Raw genomic sequence first — 11,955 nt, forward strand, 5'->3', positions numbered from 1 at the left:
GGCAGGCGGAGACGGGGAAATACCAGGGATGGAGCCGAGGTGGGGGTAGGTAAGGAGGTGAATGGGCGGGGCTTCTCATCTCCGCAGCCCGGTGGCCGGCCCAGAATGCTCCGCGCGCGTTGCCGATGAATGAGCGTCTTTTCGGGCCGGCGGGAGGTGAGTGGGGAGCAGGGACCGTATCGGGGAGTGGGGGAAGCAGGGAACGGGCCTCAAACCCTTCCCCCGAAGCCGGGATCCCTTTGGGGAATCCGGAAGGGCACCGAGGCTGGGGAAGAACCAGCTGCGAGCGGACGCCGGGCTGGCGGAGAGGCGTCTCGTGGGCGAGAGGGAAAGATGCAAGGAGCGTCGCCAGTGGCTCTCGGCCAGTGTCTCTTCCCTCCTGGGGGCGAGAGGGAGGCTCTGCCTTTTTTCAAGGCAGAAACTCAACAGGCGAAAACCTCGCTGCGCTCAGCAGCGACAGAGCGCAGAGGATGGGCAGTGTTCAGCCATGTCTTCCCCGCCCCGTCCCGCCTCCGTCCCTGCATCTTCGGCACTTGTATAAAGCCTCGCCAGCTGAGCTCCTGGGCGATCTGACAGCCCTTCATTTTTAAATCTTTACCTTTGCCATATTCTCTAGATTTATAATTTTGTAATGATTCCCAAATGAACCCTACAGAATGGTTGATGGAAATGGATATATCTTATAAATGGTCAGAGAAGAGTAACTATGATTATTTTAATATCATCATCTGATGCTAAATGCAGGATGCAATCAAGTTTCAGAATCATTTCTGAAATATTATTTGTACCCAGCATTCAGAAAATATCATCTCATTTTGAGACAAGGACTGGGTAATGTGAATATGGACATAATAAACATGTTATAACAAATAACAAGCATTGTTCAATATAATTCAATAATAATTTTAATGTTATTTTAATAATTAATAATTATAATTATTGTTTCCTTTATAACTAGTCCTGCAATTCTGTTTAAGAATTGATCAGCATATGTTGTGTTTACCTTCCAAAAAATAATTGAAAAGTGCTTTTTTTATGAAGATAAATTTGTCAAAGGTAAATAAATGTACATAACCATATATACTTTTGCTAGAAAGGAAGGTTAGACAAACCAACATTTAAAGATATTTAAAAGGTCTTAAGAGAGAAAAGTAGAATAAAAATCAAAAAAGATATAAGGCAGTGGTGGCAAACCTATGGCATGGGTGCCAGAGGCAGCACGCAGAGCCCTCTCTGTGGGCACCCGTGCCGTCGCTCCAGTTCTAGGCCTTCAGCTGGGTTTTATAAAACCTTTTTGTTTTAGGCCTCTGCCACTGTGTGCAAAAAAAAAAAAAGTTTCAATCAATCAGTGAATTTCAACTTCTCGCTAGAAAAAAAAGATCTTGCAGAGTTGGAATTGATTGATTGAACTTTTTAGTCCCACCCAGTCTGCCATTACCACAGCCATGCCCACCCAATGGACCACACCCATCCAATTGGCCACACCCACCCAGCACCCGACAATGCATAAGTGGGTTTTGGGTTGCAGTTTGGGCACTCGGTCTCTAAAAGGTTTGCCATCACTGATATAAGGGGTTCTTGGTGCTCTCTGAGCTTGCTTGATTTCTTGCAAATGTTTCATTACCAACTTTTGAAAATAATACAGTGATGTCAAAATGCAAAAAACGTTATAAACTGTGCATCCAGGGTACAAAGTTTCCTCTCTATGGGACAGTGACCTAAAAGAATGTGTTTACAGAGATGATTAGTTCACTGGTTTCTATTATGTTTTTGCTTAGGAAGAAGAGTATCAGAATTGGTAAGGCTTCTCATTAAGCTTTCTTTGTGATAATTACAGAATGACTCAAGATTTTACAGACAATGGGCTATATGTACCCTGATGAGATTTTGTGCATGGAGACATGCTGCTTGCTATGGCATCTGAGACTGAAAAAGCCCATGCTCTTCTCCAGTTGTTCAGCACAGCATCTGTTATTTCAAGTCTAGGACTGGGGATTTTCTGCTATTTAGCAGATAAACTTCTACAATTTTCTTTCATTCAGCAAACTTACTGGCTGCGGGCATTGTCTGATAATATGGTGCATGGTATTATAGGACTGTGGTCATGGGCAATAGTGATTGGACTCAAGAAAAAAAGTGACTTTACAGAAGTAATTTTAGCTGGCTTCCTCTCCTCCGTGATTGATATGGATCATTTTATTCTAGCTGGCTCCTTTTCACTAAAGGTAAGCAAAATTTCTAGAATATTTATGAGTAAATCTGAAGATACTTTAAAGAATAATATAAATGTTGCAAAAACTTTTTATATTAAAATCATGATTTCAAGTTTTAGCAAATCTATTTAGTAGACTTCTAAGTTACAACTTTTATTGTATAATAAAAGTAGTATTTTGTAGTGGCCACCCTGATGTGACTCCTTCTTGCCTGTACTGAATTTGATTAAAAAGAAACTTGGGCAGTTTTTCATGCCATTTGCTGTCCAAAGCTAGGGAATAATTTACATTTAGTTTTAGGGTGAAATCACTCATTCACCCTATTCTTAGACATACACAGTTTGATACGGACTGGCTTTACAGGATGTGTTTGCTATGAAAAGAAATAGCATAGCTTGTCTAATCCCAGAGGCAGATCTTCCCAGGATTTTCTGGAGGAAATTCTGGAGTTTAGTATTTGTTTCATGGGGAGTGCACATAAACTTTGGCTAGTTTTTCACAGTAGTTTATTGAATAGCCTGTCATAACGCTATGTGTTGATTAAGGTTTCATACCACATTGATTGGCTTCACACAAAACACATTATGCTTTATTTATTAGATTTTTATCTTGACTTAATACATTATATGGAGAAATCCATGGGTAAACAATAAAAAATTCACAGTGAAATTGGGGGCAGGGGATAACCGTAAAGGATTTTATTCTCCAGAACTATCTTCATTGTCACCTATATTTAAACTGGAGAGGATGAAAGCTCATTGTTTATCAACTATTTCCATCTCTTAGTTGAATGCCATAGCTAAAAAAAATAGTGTGAATATTAAGACTGAGAATCAATAAAAACAGTCCAGTCTGATTGTCTAGAAAAACTGTGCATTATATTGTTTCTGTGCTGAATACCTGTTGATGCCTTCATCCTTACTTGACCTTAACCATCTTGGTGCAGTATTGTGATCGGCTGCTTGGTTGGTTCCTTAGCTAAGGAGGACATCAGTTATAAGATCTGTATAATCAACTAAGCATAATCCTCTGATAATGCTGCTCTGCTTGTTCCGTTCCACGCACTTCAGATACTTACTTCAAGATTTTTGGAATAATAGCAAGATTTGCTGTTTAATAGGCAGGTTGGCCAACCAGGAAATCAGGTTTAACATTCAGGCTTTTTAATCTTGTAATTTCCATATGTAAAAGTATACTGCTATCATAAAATTATGATTTATTAAAAGTGCCTGATAGAGAATTATACTTGAGGTGTGCCCAGTTAAGAAAATACAGTGGGAAGAATTTATGTTAAGATTTCATTAAAAAAAAAGATTTATTTTTTGGTTTGTGTTCCCTCTTTTTGGATGGTGTATTTAAGAGGAAAAGATATATTTGAAATAAAAGTTTTACCATCACACAGTAGAGTGAAATAACTTAGCATTCAATATTGATATTTTTTAAAGATCTTCCCTCTAGCATTTTAAAACAGGTAGCAATAAAATTGTTTTATCACACCTTTTTCCAGTAGATGGCATACTTGAAAAAGAATTTGAATGTATTGATTTTACATGCAGGATTTCTAATTCTCATTTAACTCTTATTTACAAACTTTTATTCAGTAGGATTAATGTATTCAAGGGACTTGGTTTTTTACGTTTGATAGATGGAAGCACTCAAGGCTTATCCATTCATTGTGATCATAATTTATATACCTTACTTCTGGTTCACATAAGCTGCCAACTACAGGTGAAACAGACTAAAGATAGCAGTTGCCTTATTTAATAGAGCAAAATATCTATCTGGTCTAGAACTGAGGTTTTAAGGACAATCTGCTTTAAAAAACCTTGAAGGAGCAAGTTTTTAATATGCTCAATTAGGTGTCTTAATTTTTTATTGTCTTTTGATAATCCAGGGCATAAAGTTTTGATCATGACAGTTCTATCAATATCAAACACTGATCAGAAATAATGCAACAAACGTAATAATTGAGATCTTTGCGTATTTTGTATTATAGTAAAAAAAAATTTCCTTATGAGGTACACTGGCCTGAGAGATTGTGACTAATCCAAAGACACCCAGATAGCTTTCATGGTAAATATGGATCTTGGATCTCCCCAACAGCAGTCAACACCTGAACCACTTCTCCTTACATTTCTCTGTTGTCTGGAGTTCAAGCTGCAATAATATTGCTAAAGAGTACAGCGGGATAGTTACCGTGTAAACAACTCAGAATCTTACTTACTATGTGGTTACCATAACAGATTCTCTTCAAAAAGACCTTAGTCAACCTACATATGTGTGGGCAATATTTTATTTAATCAGATATTAATAACCTATGTACAAACAATTTTAGTTGAAATTGGGAAATAGGATTATTTATAAATGATTTCAAATAGGTACTCTCACTGGCAACTTTAAACTGAAAGATTTTATTTTTGTTCATTTAGAATTGTCATTTTTTACTTAACTAACTCCCAAATCTGCCAGAAAAATGTAGAATTAGAACTTTTTGCCAAAATAAGGAAGTCTGCAATCAGTATTACTTATCACTCCCTTGTTCCCAGTTCAGCAGCCAAGTAAATTTTAAAAATGAATAGTAGTTCCAGGGCTAGCAACCAGAGAATGTGTCCAAGCTATTAATTAAATGAACTGCATTTACCAAAACTTGGAATAGCAGCGAATACTACAACATGCAAAGCATTAAATATAAAAATTCTACTGATAAATAATCCTGATAATTAATACTTTCTGACATATGTGTTGATTTTAGTCAAAATGCAAATCAGCTTAGTTTGGTACAGCTATTACAAACCTTTTTTTTTCCTCTTAAAAAACAGCATATGCTTTTCCTTTCCAATACAAGCTATATTTGTATCATTTTTTTTCCCTCTCAGGCTGCCCTGACTCTCCCACAAAGACCATTTCTTCACTGTTCTACTGTGATTCCAGTTGTGTGCCTGATGTTAAAGTTCCTTATGCATCTTCTCAAGCTGAAGGATTCCTGGTGCTTTCTTCCCTGGATGATGTTTATCTCCTGGACTTCGCATCATGTTCGAGATGGAATACGTCATGGCCTGTGGATCTGTCCCTTTGGAAAGACTGTTCCCCTGCCTTACTGGCTTTATGTGGCCGTCACTACAACTTTGCCTCATCTCTGTTCTTTCCTTTTGTATTTAACCGGAACAAGAGAATTAATGTCAATAAAACATGGGATTCATATTGATGTGTAAAGATATTGAAGATGGTTCTGTTCTGGATAATAATGTTTTCCTGTTTGTTGAATTAGGTCAAAGTTGATGAAACAAAGTTGATTTCCTGCAGTCACTGCTGCACAAGGTATTGTGTGACCGGTAGGGGACTATTTATTGGTAGCTCTTTTTTTAGATTTTATTATCTGTTTTTGTTAAGTATGTATAAATAGCTTCTGGTCCCAATCATTGTTTTTCTTGCCTGAACCTAGTGGCTAAAACCCCTTTTAATAAATGGATTCTAGTTTCAGAAAGCAAACAAAATATATTTCTTCTGATTCGGCATCTGTTTAACGTTGAGACTAAAGGGCTTACTATATAGAAGTTGACGCCCTCTGCTTCCCTTGAAAGATGAAAAAAATGGATAAAATGCTATCTGTCTGCGCATTGCTTAGATGTTCTCCTGTAACTTCTGCTTTAAGTATTTGCCATATCTATTGTCAGCTATATCTGCACCATTTTTTATATATGAATAACATCACTGATAAAAAGTTTAAAATTCAACATTGCACATTATTTATGAAAATATAACAGTTGTGACATTGCACTTTATTAAGAGATGGCAAGAAATAGGGGCCTTTGGAATTAATATTAGCTCCCTAAAATCTATATTTTGGTAGGTTTGTGCAAAGTATTCAGAAGAGATCCTTTGGCATTATGTAGGTATACAAAAGAAGGGATTTTTAAAAAAGCAGTATGAAAGCACCCACGTGTTTTGCAAGGCTTGCACATCAAAAGCTATCTCTGGGTGTCTATGTATGTGGATGCACAGATAATACTAACAGTGGGACCACCAGCAAAGCAAAGTGGCTAGCCAGGCAGATGCATGCTGAGAATAACAGGTTTCAAAGCTGCTGCATCTATATTGCAAAACAGCTGCCTCAGCAGTTTGAAGAATGGTACTTATTTGTGTTCTCATGAATGACATAACATGCAAACTAATACTGTCTTTTGAATATTTTGTACTGGCTTCCTTTATGCCTCTAATTTCTTAAGTACAAGTGAGATGAGATCAGGTAGATGAGTGGAGTATTGTGTAGTAACTGGCAGAGTATTCCTTTGCCATTTGCAGAGAGCTTATTTAATATCCAGAATACTGGAGAGATGTTCTCATTTTGAAATAATAATAAAGTTGAAAGGGACCTTGGAGGTCATCTAGTCCAATCCCCTGCTCACACAGGAAACCCTATACCATTACAGACAAATGGCTGTCTAGTCTCTTCTTAAAAGCTTCCAGTGTTGGAGCATTCACCGCTTCTGGAGGCAGGTTGTTCCACTGGTTAATTGTTCTAACTGTCAGGAAGTTTCTCCTTAGTTCTAGGTTGCTTCTCTCCTTGATTAGTTTCCAGCCATTGCTTCTTGTCCTGCCTTCAGGTGCTTTGGAGAATAGCTTGACTCCCTCTTCTTTGTGGCAACCCCTGAGATATTGGAACACTGCTATCATGTCACCCCTAGTCCTCCTTTTCATTAAACTAGACATACCCAATTCCAGCAACCGTTCCTTATATGTTTTAGCCTCCAGTCCCCTAATCATTTTTGATCCTCCTCTCTGTATTCTTTCTAGAATCTCAACATCTTTTTTACATCGTGATGACCAAAACTGAATGCAATATTCCAAGTGTGGCCTTACCAAGGCATTGTAAAATGGTATTAAAATTTCACAGGATCTTGATTCTATCCCTCTGTTAATGCAGCCTAGCACTGTGTTGGTTTTTTTGGCAGCTGCAGCACACTGCTGGCTCATATTTAAGTGATTGTCCACTAGGACTCCAAGATCCCTCTCACAGTTACTACTATTGAGCAAGGAACCACCTATACTACACCTGTACATTTGGTTTTTCTTGCCTAAATGTAGAACCTTACTTTTTTTCACCATTGAATTTCATTTTGTTAGATAGCGCCCAATGTTCAAGTCTGTCAAGATCCTCCTGTACCTTAAGCCTATCTTCTGGAGTGTTGGCTATTCCTGCCAGCTTGGTGTTGTCTGCAAATTTGATGAGTTTCCCATTTATCCCCTTGGGGAACTCATCAAATTTGCAGATGACACCAAGCTGGCAGGAACAGCCAAAACTCCAGAAGACAGGCTTAAGATACAGGAGGATCTGGACAGACAAATGAAGTTATTTCCGTTTTACAAAGATTTTAAAACGGCTAAAACAAAGAATGTATTGCCTGTAACATTTTGGTATGATCATAAATGCATTTGCTTTCAGGATTTTCACTGAAAGAATTAACACTCCTGGAGAAGTTGGTGCCAATTAAAATATTTTATGCTTTTATTGAATGTTAGTATTTCTTCTGGTTTGCAAAAGAATATTGAAATATGCAATATTGCAAACTATCATGAACTCCTAAGCAATCCTGATAGTTTCTAACAGAATAATAAAGTGGTAAGGGATTTTGGAAGTTTTCTAGTCTAACCCCCTGCTCAGGCAGAAGATGCTATACCATTTCAGACAAATGGCTGCCCATTCTCTTAAAAACCTCCAGTAATGGAGCAGCCACAACTGCTCATTGTTTCTGTTGTTGTTTTGTTGTTTGTTTCTGTTGTTTTATTTATATACATGCACACATATTTGCTTATCCTGAAAAATAGAAAATGGAATCAGGGACAGTAATTCCTGTTAATGATTTCCAATAATACTTTTGCATTAAAACTGCTTTAAATACCTGCTGTTGAAATATCCTTTCTTTCAACTCAAGCCAGCAAGCATACTTAATACAGGTAGTTCTTGACTTGTGGCTGGTCATTTAGCAAACATTCAAAATTATGATGGAACCCAAAATGGACTTTTGATCCAGATTCATAGTTCCAATGTGCAGGCCTCCCCTCCTGTAGTCACATGACCCAGTTTGGCCAATTAGCAATCAGCCCGCATGTATGGCTATCTACAGTGCATCATGCTCATATGATGGCAATTTATGACATTTTCACCAGAAACAGTTTCCAGCAAAAACTGCCCAGAATGAACAGTGATGGGTTGTTTAACAGCCAGCATGTTCATTTAATGATTGCCATGTTTGCTTAATGACCTCTGCAAAAAAGGTAAAATAGGGCACGGTTTCATCACCCAACTTAATCAAATTTGTGGGCTCAATTATAGTTATAAGTTGAGAGCACTACCTGTACTCTTGCCTCTTGCTATAACTATCCATGAGGTGAGTTGGACTGAGAGAGACCCACCCAAAGATTTCATAGATTTAATTTGTTCCCTTTCTCAGATATTACATATTAACAATAGAAAATTGCATCAAACAAAACATGAGGTGTTTGGCCTAAGCGAAAGAAATTAGACCAACTCAGAACACTCCATTAAAACAATTGCATCTTAGGTGCCCACTTAAAAAACTCTAATATATAATCTAAGAATTATCTGAAATATATGGAAGGACCATTATTTTAAACAAACTGATTTACAGGGAAAATCTTGTCAGTGTATGTTTCTTATGCCATAAATGTAAATTATGTGCTAAAAAAACTGAAAGAAGAATATGTTTTTGCAGCTATTCTTTAGCAAACAATTTCAAATATATTGTGTTTTAAATCAGAGGTCCCCAACCTTTTGGGCACCAGGGACCGATTAAGTGGAGAGAGGTTTTTCTGAGGACTGGAGGGGGGCGTGGTTTTGTGTGCTTCCTGCATCCTGCAGATTGGGCTTTGCTTGTTTGTGTGGACTGGTTGTTGGCATGCCACGGCCCGGTACCAGTCCATGGACCGAGAGTTGGGGACCCCTGTTTTAAATGAATACATTTCAAGAAAGTTTTCACAATTTCATCATAAAGTATAATGGGAAGTTGAAATAGCTCTTACTTCCTTGTTTTTTTGACCTACATAGTATAGTAATCCATACTAAATGCTATCTACTGTGCAATTTACAGGAAAAATAGCCAAGGGGATTTTTTTAAAAAAAAAAAATCAAGCATTTCCAGTTTGTATAGTATAGCTGTCAAGATAAAGAAACAACACAATGATTTCTTTCAATGCAGTCCACAAACAGAATAAGGATAGTAACAGTACTGTATACTTTTTTGGTTACTGGCATTGACTAATGCCCTTTCAAGTCCTCCATAGCCTGCAGGATTTTTTTTAAAGTTAGATAATCACAGGTGATGAAACACTGAGAAGATGGAATAAATGGCACCCTTTTGATCCAAGTTTAGAAAAACATAGAGGCAAAATCTTTGAGCACCAATTTTTTTTTAACCCCCAAAATCCTGGCTCTCAAATTTGAGCTTGGAATATTTTGATTTATGAATTGTTGATGAATTCTATTAAATTCTACCAGTCTCCTTAACATGTCACCTTGTTCCCCAAAGTGTCCTTTTTGATTCACAAGTTATATTTTAGGTACACACTTAAAAACTCTTAATATAAGAATTACCAGAAATGTAGGTGGAACCATTAAATAGAACCAATTGGTTTTCAGGGAAAATCTTGCCAGTAGGTGTTTTTGTTATATCTTAAGTGTAAATTATGTACTTAAAAAACTGTCAGGAGCAATGCACATCTGCAGCTATTCTTTAGCAAACATAAATGCACCCCAGTTGTTTGTAATATCCACTTATGAATATATGAAACTCATGATGCCGACTAATGCAGAGAAAATGGGCTTGGAGGATGTATCTATCTATTGTATAGTTACCTTGTCCACTTTGTGAGAGAATCTTCCATCTTTATATAAATGATATTAGAATGCAACGTAAGTGGACAGCTTGACATTGTATTATAAATTTTATCCTGTTTCAAAATTCTTGATAATTGATTTTTCCTTTTAGAAACTATTTTTCTAGTTAAAAGTTCCTTTGTTCATTCCTGCAAACTCGGCACAGGGGCATGCTATCCATTTCTATATAGGATTGACTTTGAATAACTGTGACGACTGGTTTTTGTTTTGTCATTAATGCTATATATCAGTCCTGTCCTGGATTGCTAACAGTATAGGTGATTGATTGTCATAGGTAATAGGCAGAGTTAATATAAGTCATCATTTTGGTGCTGAATCGGAGTTTCGTTTGAAGTTTAACACAATCCAGAAGTTCTTATTTTCTCCCCTTTTTTTAAGGAAAAAGAAACCATTTTTGCAAATGAGTTGTATTTTCGTCCCAGTTTGGCACACTGTCTGTCCCTACCTCAAACAGAAGTGTCATTTTAAAAAAATGAATAATTGAAACTTAAGGATACAAATGCTTCAATGCTTTAACTATGAAAAAGTAGTTTTTTCTACTGGCCCTAATAGGAAAAGGAAAAGTTATGTATAAAAATCATGTTTTTGTGAGTGCATTTTCTTATTTTTTTTTAAAAAAAATGCAATTGCCATTCTGTGAAGACATACAACATTCGCTTTAGAAAACCTAATAAATGTATTTGCTACCTACGTTTTGTACATGATATCACACCACTTGTACAGCAGTACTTAGTTTAAAGGATGGGGTGGGAAAATGTCCTGTATACGTCTTGCATTGTTTTTAGACTGGATAGTTTTCATCTTCAGGACTTCTGTGGTTATATTTTATTTGTGTTATTTTTAGGTGTTATTTTAATTGCACATCATCCAAAATCATTAAGTAATTGGATGATTATAAATTTAATAATAAATAAATGCAAACATCAGTATACTTAAGCATCTTTTCAGGATGGGAGTACATCTTGAAATGAAAATAATTGCTGTTCCTTCCAACCATGTTTGTTGTTTTCAAAATTATGTTATTCTAAATAAGCTAAGAAAAATAAGGCACAAAAGCCACCCAAAGTATCTTTCCAGAAAGAAATAAAATATTATCTATATTAAGATTATCTTAATAGAAGATTAAGAAAAATCAAAGTTGCATAAGTCTTGAGGGAGGTAACTCTTGGTATCAGTTCTTCAATGACAAATGACAAATGCTATTATTACAGGATATTTTTTGCCACTGAAATAGCATGTTTTAATTGACTCATGAATGAAGAACTGTGAAAGGTTAGGTGTTCAGTTACTTTTGTTCAAATAAAATAAGAAGAATTGAAGGATCCTATTCAAAAATACACAAAGTTTAGATGGGTTCAGGTGATTTAATCTGCATAATGGCTAATGCATAAGACTGTGTGATATGGTGTGCTGTACCTCAAGCTTTGAAATTTAACTCTCTCTGAACTGTGGGAGCTGAAATCCACACATCATAAGTTGCTAAAGTTAAGAAACAATCTCTAGAGGAAGGTATTGTAGTGAAATGATGGTGGCATTGTCATTTGTTGCAATGTGTGTAACCTCCAGTGATGGAGCATGCACAACTTCTGATTTCATTTCACTGATTAATTGTACTGTCAAGAAATTTCTCATTTCCAGGTTGATTTTCTCTTTGATTAATTTCCTGACATTCCCAAAATTACTACCTTGTGGATTTTCATTCCCTAAACAGAATTAGAACAAGCATGTTAAGATATCATCTTTCTTTTAATACATTGATCTATATTAATATTATTTTTGATATTTCTGGACCACAGTATAACTTCTGTAAATTATGTTATTGTTTAC

General features: G+C 36.4%; 1 protein-coding gene across 2 annotated transcripts; it reads left to right on the forward strand.

Annotated features, from left to right (window-relative positions):
* Positions 1–93: 93 nt before the first annotated feature.
* On the forward strand, positions 94–6,675 carry TMEM267 (transmembrane protein 267). Of its 2 annotated transcripts, none has more exons than XM_039366350.1 (3): positions 94–156; positions 1,779–2,225; positions 5,090–6,675. In XM_039366350.1, exons 2-3 carry the CDS (start codon positions 1,902–1,904, stop codon positions 5,423–5,425), a joined length of 660 nt encoding a protein of 219 aa, XP_039222284.1. In that variant the 5' UTR covers positions 94–156; positions 1,779–1,901; the 3' UTR covers positions 5,426–6,675. The 2 variants fall into 2 exon arrangements, with proteins under 2 accessions (XP_039222284.1, XP_039222285.1); XM_039366351.1 differs by having other exon boundaries at positions 110–156; positions 1,838–2,225.
* Positions 6,676–11,955: the final 5,280 nt, after the last annotated feature.

This window comes from Crotalus tigris, unplaced genomic scaffold, assembly GCF_016545835.1.
Source record: "Crotalus tigris isolate CLP2741 ecotype Arizona unplaced genomic scaffold, ASM1654583v1 scf7180000020265.513298, whole genome shotgun sequence".
Lineage (NCBI taxonomy): Eukaryota > Metazoa > Chordata > Lepidosauria > Squamata > Viperidae > Crotalus > Crotalus tigris.

Bases quoted from the DNA above. Each gene is read 5' to 3' on its own strand.
- TMEM267 (XM_039366350.1), top strand. From the start codon at position 1,902: ATGCTGCTTGCTATGGCATCTGAGACTGAAAAAGCCCATGCTCTTCTC. The intron at 2,226-5,089 runs GTAAGCAAAATT...TTTCCCTCTCAG, and splicing joins CTGGCTCCTTTTCACTAAAG to GCTGCCCTGACTCTCCCACA.